General features: G+C 42.5%; 1 protein-coding gene across 2 annotated transcripts in view; it reads right to left on the bottom strand.

The window, feature by feature from the left end:
- The window catches only part of LOC140106026 (uncharacterized), a 582,332-nt gene extending 566,411 nt beyond the window's left edge, over positions 1-15,921 (bottom strand). The window contains exons 1-3 of one of the 2 annotated variants that reach the window (XM_072130184.1): positions 15,773-15,921; positions 2,438-2,549; positions 2,146-2,331 (exon numbers count right to left, since the gene is read on the bottom strand). In XM_072130184.1, coding sequence (XP_071986285.1) covers positions 2,146-2,331; positions 2,438-2,515 — 264 coding nt within the window. In that variant the 5' untranslated portion in view covers positions 2,516-2,549; positions 15,773-15,921. Of the gene's footprint in view, positions 1-2,145; positions 2,332-2,437; positions 2,550-2,638; positions 2,692-15,772 lie in introns of those variants that run through there. The other variant, XM_072130183.1, reaches the window with a different exon arrangement.
- Between the last annotated feature and the right edge of the window lie 1,916 nt (positions 15,922-17,837).

Raw genomic sequence — 17,837 nt, 5'->3', positions numbered from 1 at the left:
TGGACAGAAAGCATTTATTGCATTCAGAACACGCAAACTGCAGAGTGATGTTGTCACGGATTAGATTTTGTGGTTCGGGAGGATTTGGGAGATCTTCACCGACAGTAACGTGAGTTGACGGATAAGGCGGAGTGTTGCATATCCCTCCTTGAGATGGGTCCGATTCCTTACTCCCATTAGGACACTCTTGTGTTTGATCGCTGATGGTGAAGACGCTGAGGTTAGTGGGGTCTTCTCCAATTTGTAAGACCTGGTCTTCCTTGAAAGGTGAAGGTAGGGTTTGTAGCACAGCGAATAGGTTGGTGTGTTGGAGGTCTCCGGAGTCTTGTAGGACCTGGACATCCTTATGAAGAGAAGTTAGAGAATGTTCTTTAGGATCTAACAATTTAGTATATGTTTTTTCTAAAGTCACTTCGTCACTTGAACTTGCTTCCTCCTTAATACGAGTGAAAGGATATTGAGATTTATCGAGGTTTGCGATGGCTCTTCTATCGTACAAGACGGGTTCTTCCTTAATATTTTGTTGTATATGATCTTTAGGTATAAAAATATCCGGGTTTAATCTTTCTCCACATCGTTCCTCCTTAGCTTCGCGTGACCCTAGTTGAAATAACAGAAGATATTAAATCAAATATTTCAGTTTTTCTACTTACCGTATTTTTTGGACTATAAGACACTAAATAAAAAATCTTGCTAAAAAGTGGCTGCGTCTTATAGACCGAGGGTCAGGAGGATCCAGCACTGCCAGACCCTCCTGACCCCTGTAATGGAGATCGGGTGATGCCCTGATATAGAGCTGCACCCGATCTCCCAGAGAGGAGCCTCCGCACTGCTCTCTCCCTCTCCTGGGTGTCCTAAAGGACCTGCGGTGATGTCAGAATTATTTGACTGATCACATGCTTCTTAAATCAACACATACTGCTGAGAATGGGGACATGCTGCCCTGGGACAGGGTAAGAAGAAGGGGAAGAGGGTAAGTAAGGGGGGTTCTGTGTGTACAGCTGAGCTGTGTGTGCAACTGTGCGGACGATGCAGGGCTGTGTGTGCAACTGTGCGGACGATGCAGGGCTGTGTGTGCAACTGTGCGGACGATGCAGGGCTGTGTGTGCAACTGTGCGGACGATGCAGGGCTGTGTGTGCAACTGTGCGGACGATGCAGGGCTGTGTGTGCAACTGTGCGGACGATGCAGGGCTGTGTGTGCAACTGTGCGGACGATGCAGGGCTGTGTGTGCAACTGTGCGGCTGATGCAGGGCTGTGTGTGCAACTGTGCGGACGATGCAGGGCTGTGTGTGCAACTGTGCGGACGATGCAGGGCTGTGTGTGCAACTGTGCGGACGATGCAGGGCTGTGTGTGCAACTGTGCGGACGATGCAGGGCTGTGTGTGCAACTGTGCGGACGATGCAGGGCTGTGTGTGCAACTGTGCGGACGATGCAGGGCTGTGTGTGCAACTGTGCGGACGATGCAGGGCTGTGTGTGCAACTGTGCGGACGATGCAGGGCTGTGTGTGCAACTGTGCGGACGATGCAGGGCTGTGTGTGCAACTGTGCGGACGATGCAGAGCTGTGTGTGCTGTGCTTTACAACCAACAGGAATATTTTAATTGGTGTAAAATATATTTTTCCTTTTTTGGAAGGATAAATCTGGGGTGCGTCCTATAGTAAGAAGCGTTTTATAGTCCTGAAAATACGGTATATGTGGTCATTAAAATGTTTCTTACCTGTTGACATGAGGTTCTGGTGGTCCTCCATCATGAGGTCCTGGTACTGGTCCTTGTGCTCTTCTATGTAGTCCCACTCCTCCATGGAGAAATGGACGCTGACATCCTGACACCTTATAGGGACCTGACACCCACAATAGATACATTTATTATTATCGAGGAACCAGAAATAATTAGGGGATTTAATGTTGTGGACCAAAGAATGGAACCTCCTGGGAACCATTTGCAGGACATAGATTTAGAGTGATGACGTTATGGAACCATGCTGGGACCAAAGTTTAGAGAAATTTAATGCTGGGAACCAAGAATGATGGGACCATCCTGAGGTGGAGAGGTCTCCATGGCCTAGAGATTTGGGCTTGGGCTGGTGCCAGTTATGATTGGGTGGTTGGGTCTAAGAGGTCGCACAGACGCTGGAGCTCACCTCTTCCGTCAGCAGCTTAATGATCTTATGGGTGACATCGAGGATCTCTTGTCTATTCTGTGGCTCACGTATCACCGATTGACTCGTCGGTAAGTCACCATCTGTCAGCGTCCTTGTAGTTTCTCCTACAACCTGAAGATTGTTATGGACTGACCTTCCTCCGAGCTTCTTCACAACAAAATAGTCCTACATAATGAGAAAGAGCGATGACTATAACAGGGGAACCCAAGGGCACCCGGCAGGACCCCTAATACACCCGCACTGCACTGCGGCACTCCGACATGTCCCTCACCTCTCCGGTCAGCAGGAAGATGATCTCCATGGTCAGGTTTAGGACTTGCTCAGTCACGGGACTCTGCGTTTTGTCCATATTCAGTAATTTGGTAGAGGAGCGAAGACGGACCCTACAGATAAGAGAAGATTAGAAGAGGACGGTTCTAATGTTGTATCATACATGTACAGGCGGTCCCCTATTTAAGGACACTAGACTTACATACGACCCCTAGTTACAGACGGACCTCTGGATGTTGGTAATTTCCTGTACTTTAGCCCTAGGATACAATAATCAGCTGTAACAGTTATCACAGGCGTCTGTAATGAAGCTTTATTGTTAATCCTGGTTCTTATGACAATCCAACATTTTTAAAATCCAATTTTCACAGAGACCAAAAAAAGATTTGTCTGGATCTACAATGATAAAATATACAGTTCCGACTTACATACAAATTCAACTTAAGAACAAACCTACAGAACCTATCCTGTATGTAACCCGGGGACTGCCTGTATAATACACAGCGCAGCATGATAATGCCATTATGTGTGTAAACTATAACCGGGCGTAATCTGGGCGCCAGTCACCGGGTTACTAATAATTCTTAAATAATAATAATTCCTTTATTTATATAGCGCACACAGATTCCGCAGCGCTGAACAAAGCTTGTCATATCAGTCCCTGTCCCCAATGGGGCTCACAATCTAATCAACCTACCAGTATGTTTTGGAGTGTGGGAGGAAACCGGAGGACCCGGAGGAAACCCGCGCAAACACGGAGAGAACATACAAACGCTTTGCAGATGTTGACCTGGGTGGGATTAGGACCCAGTACCCCAGCACTGCAAGGCAGAAGTGCTGACCACTGAGCCACCGTGCTGCCCAACAATAGTGGTTCTGTAGTAAGTCCATAGACAAGTCCTTAGAGGCAGCGCTCCAGTAACTAAGCGAATCTTTTATTTCCAAATGTATTACTGGAAACATTTCACCTTCTCCATGACGGCATTAGCAAGTGTATGTCAGGTATTTATAGGTGACAAATTCATTATTATTGATAACAATATTGATTCTGCAGTTTAATTTGCATGTAAGTCGGATAGAGTGTAACAAAAAATTTGACCAAAAAAATTTTCACTGCAGACCCATTTGACACCTCTTACGACTGATCATTACAGCCTGGGGGGGGCATGTCGTATATACTCGAGTATAAGCCACGTTTTTCAGCACAATTGTTCTGCTCGGCTTATACTCAAGTATATTGAAAAAAAATGAAGAAATAAGATACGGCTAGTTCAAGAGGTAGAATTTTTATTTATTAAATTATTCTATACTGTTCCCTTATAAAGAATGGCTGGACCAATATACAAGTTTTTTACCTCTTGTGCCCCCCCCCCTCATCCTCATAGACTGTAAGCTCTTGTGTCCCCCTCATCCTCATAAATTGTAAGCTCTTGTGTCCCCCTCATCCTCATAGACTGTAAGCTCTTGTGTCCTCCCCTCATCCTCATAGACTGTAAGCTCTTGTGTCCCCCTCATCCTCATAGACTGTAAGCTCTTGTGTCCCCCTCATCCTCATAGATTGTAAGCTCTTGTGTCCCCCTCATCCTCATAGACTGTAAGCTCTTGTGTCCTCCCCTCATCCTCATAGACTGTAAGCTCTTGTGTCCCCCTCATCCTCATAGACTGTAAGCTCTTGTGTCCCCCTCATCCTCATAGATTGTAAGCTCTTGTGTCCTCCCCTCATCCTCATAGACTGTAAGCTCTTGTGTCCCCCTCATCCTCATAGACTGTAAGCTCTTGTGTCCTCCCCTCATCCTCATAGACTGTAAGCTCTTGTGTCCCCCTCATCCTCATAGATTGTAAGCTCTTGTGTCCTCCCCTCATCCTCATAGACTGTAAGCTCTTGTGTCCTCCCCTCATCCTCATAGACTGTAAGCTCGTGTCCCCCTCATCCTCATAGACTGTAAGCTCTTGTGTCCCCCTCATCCTCATAGATTGTAAGCTCTTGTGTCCTCCCCTCATCCTCATAGACTGTAAGCTCTTGTGTCCCCCTCATCCTCATAGACTGTAAGCTCTTGTGTCCTCCCCTCATCCTCATAGACTGTAAGCTCTTGTGTCCTCCCCTCATCCTCATAGACTGTAAGCTCTTGTGTCCTCCCCTCATCCTCATAGACTGTAAGCTCTTGTGTCCTCCACTCATCCTCATAGACTGTAAGCTCTTGTGTCCCCCTCATCCTCATAGACTGTAAGCTCTTGTGTCCCCCTCATCCTCATAGATTGTAAGCTCTTGTGTCCCCCTCATCCTCATAGATTGTAAGCTTTTGTGTCCTCCCCTCATCCTCATAGACTGTAAGCTCTTGTGTCCTCCCCTCATCCTCATAGACTGTAAGCTCTTGTGTCACCCCCTCATCCTCATAGACTGTAAGCTCTTGTGTCACCCCCTCATCCTCATAGACTGTAAGCTCTTGTGTCACCTCCTCATCCTCATAGACTGTAAGCTCTTGTGTCACCCCCTCATCCTCATAGACTGTAAGCTCTTGTGTCACCCCCTCATCCTCATAGACTGTAAGCTCTTGTGTCACCCCCTCATCCTCATAGACTGTAAGCTCTTGTGTCACCCCCTCATCCTCATAGACTGTAAGCTCTTGTGTCCCCCTCATCCTCATAGACTGTAAGCTCTTGTGTCCTCCCCTCATCCTTATAGACTGTAAGCTCTTGTGTCCCCCTCATCCTCATAGACTGTAAGCTCTTGTGTCCCCCTCATCCTCATAGATTGTAAGCTCTTGTGTCCTCCCCTCATCCTCATAGACTGTAAGCTCTTGTGCCCCCCTCATCCTCATAGACTGTAAGCTCTTGTGTCACCCCCCTCATCCTCATAGACTGTAAGCTCGTGTCACCCCCCTCATCCTCATAGATTGTAAGCTCTTGTGTCACCCCCTCCTCCTCATAGATTGTAAGCTCTTGTGTCACCCCCTCCTCCTCATAGACTGTAAGCTCTTGTGTCTCCCTCTCATCCTCATAGACTGTAAGCTCTTGTGTCCTCCCCTCATCCTCATAGACTGTAAGCTCTTGTGTCCCCCCCTCATCCTCATAGACTGTAAGTTCTTGTGTCACCCCCTCATCCTCATAGACTGTAAGCTCTTGTGTCACCCCCTCATCCTCATAGACTGTAAGCTCTTGTGTCCCTCCTCATCCTCATAGACTGTAAGCTCTTGTGTCACACCTCTCATCCTCATAGACTGTAAGCTCTTGTGTCCCCCCTAATCCTCATAGACTGTAAGCTCTTGTGTCACCCCCTCATCCTCATAGACTGTAAGCTCTTGTGTCACCCCCTCATCCTCATAGACTGTAAGCTCTTGTGTCCCTCCTCATCCTCATAGACTGTAAGCTCTTGTGTCCCCCCTCATCCTCATAGACTGTAAGCTCTTGTGTCCCCCCTCATCCTCATAGACTGTAAGCTCTTGTGTCACCGCCTCATCCTCATAGACTGTAAGCTCTTGTGTCCCCCCTCATCCTCATAGACTGTAAGCTCTTGTGTCCCCCCTCATCCTCATAGACTGTAAGCTCTTGTGTCACCGCCTCATCCTCATAGACTGTAAGCTCTTGTGTCCCCCCTCATCCTCATAGACTGTAAGCTCTTGTGTCCCCCCTCATCCTCATAGACTGTAAGCTCTTGTGTCACCGCCTCATCCTCATAGACTGTAAGCTCTTGTGTCACCCCCTCATCCTCATAGACTGTAAGCTCTTGTGTCACCGCCTCATCCTCATAGACTGTAAGCTCTTGTGTCCCCCCTCATCCTCATAGACTGTAAGCTCTTGTGTCCCCCCTCATCCTCATAGACTGTAAGCTCTTGTGTCACCGCCTCATCCTCATAGACTGTAAGCTCTTGTGTCCCCCTCATCCTCATAGACTGTAAGCTCTTGTGTCCCCCTCATCCTCATAGACTGTAAGCTCTTGTGTCCCCCCTCATCCTCATAGACTGTAAGCTCTTGTGTCACCCCCTCATCCTCATAGACTGTAAGCTCTTGTGTCCCCCCTCATCCTCATAGACTGTAAGCTCTTGTGTCTCCCCTCATCCTCATAGACTGTAAGCTCTTGTGTCACCTCCTCATCCTCATAGACTGTAAGCTCTTGTGTCACCCCCTCATCCTCATAGACTGTAAGCTCTTGTGTCCCCCCTCATCCTCATAGACTGTAAGCTCTTGTGTCACCCCCTCATCCTCATAGACTGTAAGCTCTTGTGTCCCCCCCTCATCCTCATAGACTGTAAGCTCTTGTGTCCCCCTCATCCTCATAGACTGTAAGCTCTTGTGTCCCCCTCATCCTCATAGACTGTAAGCTCTTGTGTCCCCCCTCATCCTCATAGACTGTAAGCTCTTGTGTCACCCCCTCATCCTCATAGACTGTAAGCTCTTGTGTCACCCCCTCATCCTCATAGACTGTAAGCTCTTGTGTCCCCCTCATCCTCATAGACTGTAAGCTCTTGTGTCCCCCTCATCCTCATCCTCATAGACTGTAAGCTCTTGTGTCCCCCCTCATCCTCATAGACTGTAAGCTCTTGTGTCACCCCCTCATCCTCATAGACTGTAAGCTCTTGTGTCACCCCCTCATCCTCATAGACTGTAAGCTCTTGTGTCACCCCCTCATCCTCATAGACTGTAAGCTCTTGTGTCCCCCCTCATCCTCATAGACTGTAAGCTCTTGTGTCTCCCCTCATCCTCATAGACTGTAAGCTCTTGTGTCACCTCCTCATCCTCATAGACTGTAAGCTCTTGTGTCACCCCCTCATCCTCATAGACTGTAAGCTCTTGTGTCCCCCCTCATCCTCATAGACTGTAAGCTCTTGTGTCACCCTCTCATCCTCATAGACTGTAAGCTCTTGTGTCACCCCCTCATCCTCATAGACTGTAAGCTCTTGTGTCACCCCCTCATCCTCATAGACTGTAAGCTCTTGTGTCACCCCCTCATCCTCATAGACTGTAAGCTCTTGTGTCACCCCCTCATCCTCATAGACTGTAAGCTCTTGTGTCCCCCCCTCATCCTCATAGACTGTAAGCTCTTGTGTCCCCCTCATCCTCATAGACTGTAAGCTCTTGTGTCCCCCTCATCCTCATAGACTGTAAGCTCTTGTGTCCCCCCTCATCCTCATAGACTGTAAGCTCTTGTGTCACCTCCTCATCCTCATAGACTGTAAGCTCTTGTGTCATCCCCTCATCCTCATAGACTGTAAGGACTGTAATATACCGTTATTACCTTCTAGCAGGGGGATAATATACTGCACTATTATACCGTTATTACCTTCTAGCAGGGGGATAATATACTGCACTATTATACCGTTATTACCTTCTAGCAGGGGATAATATACTGCACTATTATAGTGTTATTACCTTCTAGCAGGGGGATAATATACTGCACTATTATACTGTTATTACCTTCTAGCAGGGGGATAATATACTGCACTATTATACTGTTATTACCTTCTAGCAGGGGATAATATACTGTACTATTATACCGTTATTACCTTCTAGCAGGGGATAATATACTGCACTATTATACCGTTATTACCTTCTAGCAGGGGATAATATACTGCACTATTATACCGTTATTACCTTCTAGCAGGGGGATAATATACTGTACTATTATACCGTTATTACCTTCTAGCAGGGGATAATATACTGTACTATTATACCGTTATTACCTTCTAGCAGGGGATAATATACTGCACTATTATACCGTTATTACCTTCTAGCAGGGGGATAATATACTGTACTATTATAGTGTTATTACCTTCTAGCAGGGGGATAATATACTGCACTATTATACTGTTATTACCTTCTAGCAGGGGGATAATATACTGCACTATTATACCGTTATTACCTTCTAGCAGGGGATAATATACTGCACTATTATACCGTTATTACCTTCTAGCAGGGGATAATATACTGCACTATTATACCGTTATTACCTTCTAGCAGGGGATAATATACTGCACTATTATACCGTTATTACCTTCTAGCAGGGGATAATATACTGCACTATTATACCGTTATTACCTTCTAGCAGGGGATAATATACTGCACTATTATACCGTTATTACCTTCTAGCAGGGGATAATATACTGTACTATTATACCGTTATTACCTTCTAGCAGGGGGATAATATACTGCACTATTATACCGTTATTACCTTCTAGCAGGGGGATAATATACTGCACTATTATACCGTTATTACCTTCTAGCAGGGGATAATATACTGCACTATTATACCGTTATTACCTTCTAGCAGGGGATAATATACTGCACTATTATACCGTTATTACCTTCTAGCAGGGGATAATATACTGCACTATTATACCGTTATTACCTTCTAGCAGGGGGATAATATACTGCACTATTATACCGTTATTACCTTCTAGCAGGGGATAATATACTGTACTATTATACCGTTATTACTTTCTAGCAGGGGATAATATACTGTACTATTATACCGTTATTACTTTCTAGCAGGGGATAATATACTGCACTATTATACCGTTATTACCTTCTAGCAGGGGGATAATATACTGTACTATTATACCGTTATTACCTTCTAGCAGGGGATAATATACTGCACTATTATAGTGTTATTACCTTCTAGCAGGGGATAATATACTGTACTATTATACCGTTATTACCTTCTACCAGGGGATAATATACTGCACTATTATACCGTTATTACCTTCTACCAGGGGATAATATACTGCACTATTATACCGTTATTACCTTCTAGCAGGGGGATAATATACTGCACTATTATACCGTTATTACCTTCTAGCAGGAGATAATATACTGCACTATTATAGTGTTATTACCTTCTAGCAGGGGGATAATATACTGCACTATTATACCGTTATTACCTTCTAGCAGGGGATAATATACTGTACTATTATAGTGTTATTACCTTCTACCAGGGGATAATATACTGCACTATTATACCGTTATTACCTTCTAGCAGGGGATAATATACTGCACTATTATACCGTTATTACCTTCTAGCAGGGGATAATATACTGCACTATTATACCGTTATTACCTTCTAGCAGGGGATAATATACTGTACTATTATACCGTTATTACCTTCTAGCAGGGGATAATATACTGCACTATTATACCGTTATTACCTTCTAGCAGGGGATAATATACTGTACTATTATACCGTTATTACCTTCTAGCAGGGGATAATATACTGCACTATTATACCGTTATTACCTTCTAGCAGGGGATAATATACTGTACTATTATAGTGTTATTACCTTCTACCAAAGGATAATATACTGCACTATTATACCGTTATTACCTTCTAGCAGGGGATAATATACTGCACTATTATACCGTTATTACCTTCTAGCAGGGGGATAATATACTGTACTATTATACCGTTATTACTTTCTAGCAGGGGATAATATACTGTACTATTATACCGTTATTACTTTCTAGCAGGGGATAATATACTGTACTATTATACCGTTATTACTTTCTAGCAGGGGATAATATACTGCACTATTATACCGTTATTACCTTCTAGCAGGGGATAATATACTGTACTATTATACCGTTATTACTTTCTAGCAGGGGATAATATACTGCACTATTATACCGTTATTACCTTCTAGCAGGGGGATAATATACTGTACTATTATACCGTTATTACCTTCTAGCAGGGGATAATATACTGCACTATTATAGTGTTATTACCTTCTAGCAGGGGATAATATACTGTACTATTATACCGTTATTACCTTCTACCAGGGGATAATATACTGCACTATTATACCGTTATTACCTTCTACCAGGGGATAATATACTGCACTATTATACCGTTATTACCTTCTAGCAGGGGGATAATATACTGCACTATTATACCGTTATTACCTTCTAGCAGGAGATAATATACTGCACTATTATAGTGTTATTACCTTCTAGCAGGGGGATAATATACTGCACTATTATACCGTTATTACCTTCTAGCAGGGGATAATATACTGTACTATTATAGTGTTATTACCTTCTACCAGGGGATAATATACTGCACTATTATACCGTTATTACCTTCTAGCAGGGGGATAATATACTGTACTATTATACCGTTATTACCTTCTAGCAGGGGGATAATATACTGTACTATTATACCGTTATTACCTTCTAGCAGGGGATAATATACTGCACTATTATACCGTTATTACCTTCTAGCAGGGGGATAATATACTGCACTATTATACCGTTATTACCTTCTAGCAGGGGATAATATACTGCACTATTATACCGTTATTACCTTCTAGCAGGGGGATAATATACTGTACTATTATACCGTTATTACCTTCTACCAGGGGATAATATACTGCACTATTATAGTGTTATTACCTTCTAGCAGGGGGATAATATACTGTACTATTATACCGTTATTACCTTCTACCAGGGGATAATATACTGCACTATTATACCGTTATTACCTTCTAGCAGGGGGATAATATACTGCACTATTATACCGTTATTACCTTCTAGCAGGGGATAATATACTGCACTATTACACCGTTATTACCTTCTACCAGGGGATAATATACTGCACTATTATACCGTTATTACCTTCTAGCAGGGGGATAATATACTGCACTATTATACCGTTATTACCTTCTAGCAGGGGGATAATATACTGCACTATTACACCGTTATTACCTTCTACCAGGGGATAATATACTGCACTATTATACCGTTATTACCTTCTAGCAGGGGGATAATATACTGCACTATTATACTGTTATTACCTTCTAGCAGGGGGATAATATACTGTACTATTATACCGTTATTACCTTCTAGCAGGGGGATAATATACTGCACTATTATACCGTTATTACCTTCTAGCAGGGGATAATATACTGCACTATTATACCGTTATTACCTTCTAGCAGGGGATAATATACTGTACTATTATACAGTTATTACCTTCTAGCAGGGGATAATATACTGCACTATTATACCGTTATTACCTTCTAGCAGGGGATAATATACTGTACTATTATACTGTTATTACCTTCTAGCAGGGGGATAATATACTGTACTATTATACCGTTATTACCTTCTAGCAGGGGGATAATATACTGCACTATTATACCGTTATTACCTTCTAGCAGGGGATAATATACTGCACTATTATACCGTTATTACCTTCTAGCAGGGGATAATATACTGCACTATTATACCGTTATTACCTTCTAGCAGGGGATAATATACTGCACTATTATACCGTTATTACCTTCTAGCAGGGGATAATATACTGCACTATTATACCGTTGTTACCTTCTAGCAGGGGATAATATACTGCACTATTATACCGTTGTTACCTTCTAGCAGGGGATAATATACTGCACTATTATACCGTTGTTACCTTCTAGCAGGGGATAATATACTGCACTATTATACCGTTGTTACCTTCTACCAGGGGATAATATACTGCACTATTATACCGTTATTACCTTCTACCAGGGGATAATATACTGCACTATTATACCGTTATTACCTTCTAGCAGGGGATAATATACTGCACTATTACACCGTTATTACCTTCTAGCAGGGGATAATATACTGCACTATTATACCGTTATTACCTTCTAGCAGGGGGATAATATACTGCACTATTATACCGTTATTACCTTCTAGCAGGGGATAATATACTGTACTATTATACCGTTATTACCTTCTAGCAGGGGGATAATATACTGCACTATTATACCGTTATTACCTTCTAGCAGGGGATAATATACTGCACTATTATACTGTTATTACCTTCTAGCAGGGGATAATATACTGCACTATTATACCGTTATTACCTTCTAGCAGGGGATAATATACTGTACTATTATACCGTTATTACCTTCTAGCAGGGGATAATATACTGTACTATTATACCGTTATTACCTTCTAGCAGGGGATAATATACTGCACTATTATACAGTTATTACCTTCTAGCAGGGGATAATATACTGCACTATTATACCGTTATTACCTTCTAGCAGGGGGATAATATACTGCACTATTATACCGTTATTACCTTCTAGCAAGAGATAATATACTGTACTATTATAGTGTTATTACCTTCTAGCAGGGGATAATATACTGCACTATTATAGTGTTATTACCTTCTAGCAGGGGATAATATACTGCACTATTATACCGTTATTACCTTCTAGCAGGGGATAATATACTGCACTATTATACCGTTATTACCTTCTAGCAGGGGATAATATACTGCACTATTATACCGTTATTACCTTCTAGCAGGGGATAATATACTGCACTATTATACCGTTATTACCTTCTAGCAGGGGATAATATACTGTACTATTATACCGTTATTACCTTCTAGCAGGGGGATAATATACTGCACTATTATAGTGTTATTACCTTCTAGCAGGGGATAATATACTGTACTATTATACCGTTATTACCTTCTAGCAGGGGATAATATACTGTACTATTATACCGTTATTACCTTCTAGCAGGGGATAATATACTGCACTATTATACCGTTATTACCTTCTAGCAGGGGATAATATACTGCACTATTATACCGTTATTACCTTCTAGCAGGGGATAATATACTGCACTATTATACCGTTATTACCTTCTAGCAGGGGATAATATACTGCACTATTATACCGTTATTACCTTCTAGCAGGGGATAATATACTGCACTATTATACCGTTATTACCTTCTAGCAGGGGATAATATACTGTACTATTATACCGTTATTACTTTCTAGCAGGGGGATAATATACTGCACTATTATACCGTTTTTACCTTCTAGCAGGGGATAATATACTGCACTATTATACCGTTATTACCTTCTAGCAGGGGGATAATATACTGTACTATTATACCGTTATTACCTTCTAGCAGGGGGATAATATACTGCACTATTATAGTGTTATTACCTTCTAGCAGGGGATAATATACTGCACTATTATACCGTTATTACCTTCTAGCAGGGGATAATATACTGCACTATTATACCGTTATTACCTTCTAGCAGGGGATAATATACTGTACTATTATACCGTTATTACCTTCTAGCAGGGGATAATATACTGTACTATTATACCGTTATTACCTTCTAGCAGGGGATAATATACTGCACTATTATAGTGTTATTACCTTCTAGCAGGGGATAATATACTGCACTATTATACCGTTATTACCTTCTAGCAGGGGATAATATACTGCACTATTATACCGTTATTACCTTCTAGCAGGGGATAATATACTGTACTATTATACCGTTATTACCTTCTAGCAGGGGGATAATATACTGCACTATTATACCGTTATTACCTTCTAGCAGGGGGATAATATACTGCACTATTATACCGTTATTACCTTCTAGCAGGGGATAATATACTGCACTATTATACCGTTATTACCTTCTAGCAGGGGGATAATATACTGCACTATTATACCGTTATTACCTTCTAGCAGGGGATAATATACTGTACTATTATACCGTTATTACCTTCTAGCAGGGGGATAATATACTGCACTATTATACCGTTATTACCTTCTAGCAGGGGATAATATACTGCACTATTATACTGTTATTACCTTCTAGCAGGGGATAATATACTGCACTATTATACTGTTATTACCTTCTAGCAGGGGATAATATACTGTACTATTATACCGTTATTACCTTCTAGCAGGGGATAATATACTGTACTATTATACCGTTATTACCTTCTAGCAGGGGATAATATACTGCACTATTATACAGTTATTACCTTCTAGCAGGGGATAATATACTGCACTATTATACCGTTATTACCTTCTAGCAGGGGGATAATATACTGCACTATTATACCGTTATTACCTTCTAGCAAGAGATAATATACTGTACTATTATAGTGTTATTACCTTCTAGCAGGGGATAATATACTGCACTATTATAGTGTTATTACCTTCTAGCAGGGGATAATATACTGCACTATTATACCGTTATTACCTTCTAGCAGGGGATAATATACTGCACTATTATACCGTTATTACCTTCTAGCAGGGGATAATATACTGCACTATTATACCGTTATTACCTTCTAGCAGGGGATAATATACTGCACTATTATACCGTTATTACCTTCTAGCAGGGGATAATATACTGTACTATTATACCGTTATTACCTTCTAGCAGGGGGATAATATACTGCACTATTATAGTGTTATTACCTTCTAGCAGGGGATAATATACTGTACTATTATACCGTTATTACCTTCTAGCAGGGGATAATATACTGTACTATTATACCGTTATTACCTTCTAGCAGGGGATAATATACTGCACTATTATACCGTTATTACCTTCTAGCAGGGGATAATATACTGCACTATTATACCGTTATTACCTTCTAGCAGGGGATAATATACTGCACTATTATACCGTTATTACCTTCTAGCAGGGGATAATATACTGCACTATTATACCGTTATTACCTTCTAGCAGGGGATAATATACTGCACTATTATACCGTTATTACCTTCTAGCAGGGGATAATATACTGTACTATTATACCGTTATTACTTTCTAGCAGGGGGATAATATACTGCACTATTATACCGTTTTTACCTTCTAGCAGGGGATAATATACTGCACTATTATACCGTTATTACCTTCTAGCAGGGGGATAATATACTGTACTATTATACCGTTATTACCTTCTAGCAGGGGGATAATATACTGCACTATTATAGTGTTATTACCTTCTAGCAGGGGATAATATACTGCACTATTATACCGTTATTACCTTCTAGCAGGGGATAATATACTGCACTATTATACCGTTATTACCTTCTAGCAGGGGATAATATACTGTACTATTATACCGTTATTACCTTCTAGCAGGGGATAATATACTGTACTATTATACCGTTATTACCTTCTAGCAGGGGATAATATACTGCACTATTATAGTGTTATTACCTTCTAGCAGGGGATAATATACTGCACTATTATACCGTTATTACCTTCTAGCAGGGGATAATATACTGCACTATTATACCGTTATTACCTTCTAGCAGGGGATAATATACTGTACTATTATACCGTTATTACCTTCTAGCAGGGGGATAATATACTGCACTATTATACCGTTATTACCTTCTAGCAGGGGGATAATATACTGCACTATTATACCGTTATTACCTTCTAGCAGGGGATAATATACTGCACTATTATACCGTTATTACCTTCTAGCAGGGGGATAATATACTGCACTATTATACCGTTATTACCTTCTAGCAGGGGGATAATATACTGCACTATTATACCGTTATTACCTTCTAGCAGGCGTTGGGCTCTGTACACACTGTGGACATGATGCAGGAAGAGGCAGCGCAGACTTCTGGGAGGAGAAGTTTAGTTCCTGGCGTCACGTGACCTCGGGAGTCACATGATAAGGAGGAGGAGGAGTCAGCGTGTAACCCTTCATGTGCCACGTGGCAGCTTCTCCCCAGCAGCAGGGTCAGGATGTAGCGGTGCCGGAGAGGCCACGTGACAGGCTGATAACAGAGAGCAGTAGACTGCACACACACTACACGGGGAGATGATTGGCCCTTGTTGTGTTGATATTGGGTATTAGAGTTACTTGTCTTATACTGAGGATGAAGATAAATGTCAGAGCTGGGATCCCGCGCGTTTTATTTAACTCCTTCATGACCAGACCTTAAAAAGGTTTTTTTTAAAAAAAAAACTCTAAAGGACGGAGTTTTTTTTCACACATTTCTCGTTCTCCACCTTCAGAAATCTATATTTCTTTGCATGTTTCCGTGTACAGATCCGTGCGCGGCTCATTTATTACTTCTCAGGGAAGTTTTTTATTATTCCGTGCCGTGTATTGGGAAGCGGGAAAAAAAATCTCCGTGTGGTGAAATTGGCGAAAAACTCTTCTGCTTTATTCTGTGGTTCAGTACGATCACAGTGATACCCAATTTATATAATTTTCATTACATTTTCACAAATGAAAACAATGGGGCACATTTACTAAGGGTCCGCGGACGGCATTTCGGTCCGGTTCCCCGACTTTTTGGGTTTTGCGCCGCATTTAACTGGGGTTTTTGGCACACGCAATCGGATTTTGCTGCAATCTCGCCGACTTTCATGCGACATAAATCGGGGGGGGGGGGGCATGGCCTTCGGACAACCTGACTGATTTGGACTGAGGGCAGGATTTAAAATTCAAATTGTGTCGCAAGACATGCTCTTACATGCACCGGGAAGAAGAAGGTGAACTCTGGGGACCTGAGCGGGGAAGCGACACATGCAGGATATCGGGCGCAGGATCTTAGTGACTCCCCGCACAGCACATTATACACGGACAATGCACTTACATGCACCAGGAAGAAGAAGGTGAACTCCGGGGACCTGATCGGGGAAGCGACACATGCAGGAAATCGGGCGCACAATATTAGTGACTCCCTGCACAGCACATTATACACGGACAATGCACTTACATGCACCAGGAAGAAGAAGGTGAACTCCGGGGACGCGAAACATGCAGGATATCGGGCGCACGATCTTAGTGACTCCCCGCACAGCGCATTATACACGGACAATGCACTTACATGCACCAGGAAGAAGAAGGTGAACTCCGGGGACCTGAGCGGGGAAGTGACACATGCAGGATATCGGGTGCAGGATCTTAGTGACTCCCCGCACAGCACATTATACACGGACAATGCACTTACATGCACCAGGAAGAAGAAGGTGAACTCCGGGGACGCGAAACATGCAGGATATCGGGCGCACGATCTTAGTGACTCCCCGCACAGCGCATTATACACGGACAATGCACTTACATGCACCAGGAAGAAGAAGGTGAACTCCGGGGACCTGAGCGGGGAAGTGACACATGCAGGATATCGGGTGCAGGATCTTAGTGACTCCCCGCACAGCACATTATACACGGACAATGCACTTACATGCACCGGGAAGAAGAAGGTGAACTCCAGGGACCTGAGCGGGGAAGTGACACATGCAGGATATCGGGGGCAGGATCTTAGTGAATCCCCGCACAGCACATTATACACGGACAATGCACTTACATGCACCAGGAAGAAGAAGGTGAACTCCGGGGACCTGAGCGGGGAAGCGACACATGCAGGATATCAGGTGCACGATCTTAGTGAATTGCGGCAGTTCGGGGATCGCGACAGGACGGGTAAGTAAATGTGCCCCAATGTGTATGAAAAAAATTTCTGACACAAAAACTTTTAGACCCTTCCTACTTTCACCCCCCCCCCCCCCCCCCCCCGCCAGGCCCCTAGTTGATCCGTCAGGTGATCTTGTGAATATCAACAAACATTATTAATATTATAACAATTAACAAAACGTAAATAATAGAAC

The sequence above is a fragment of the Engystomops pustulosus genome, chromosome 11 (assembly GCF_040894005.1).
Source record: "Engystomops pustulosus chromosome 11, aEngPut4.maternal, whole genome shotgun sequence".
Lineage (NCBI taxonomy): Eukaryota > Metazoa > Chordata > Amphibia > Anura > Leptodactylidae > Engystomops > Engystomops pustulosus.
The sequence above is the reverse complement of the archived record's forward strand: the minus strand, read 5'-3'. Positions and strand labels throughout refer to the sequence as shown.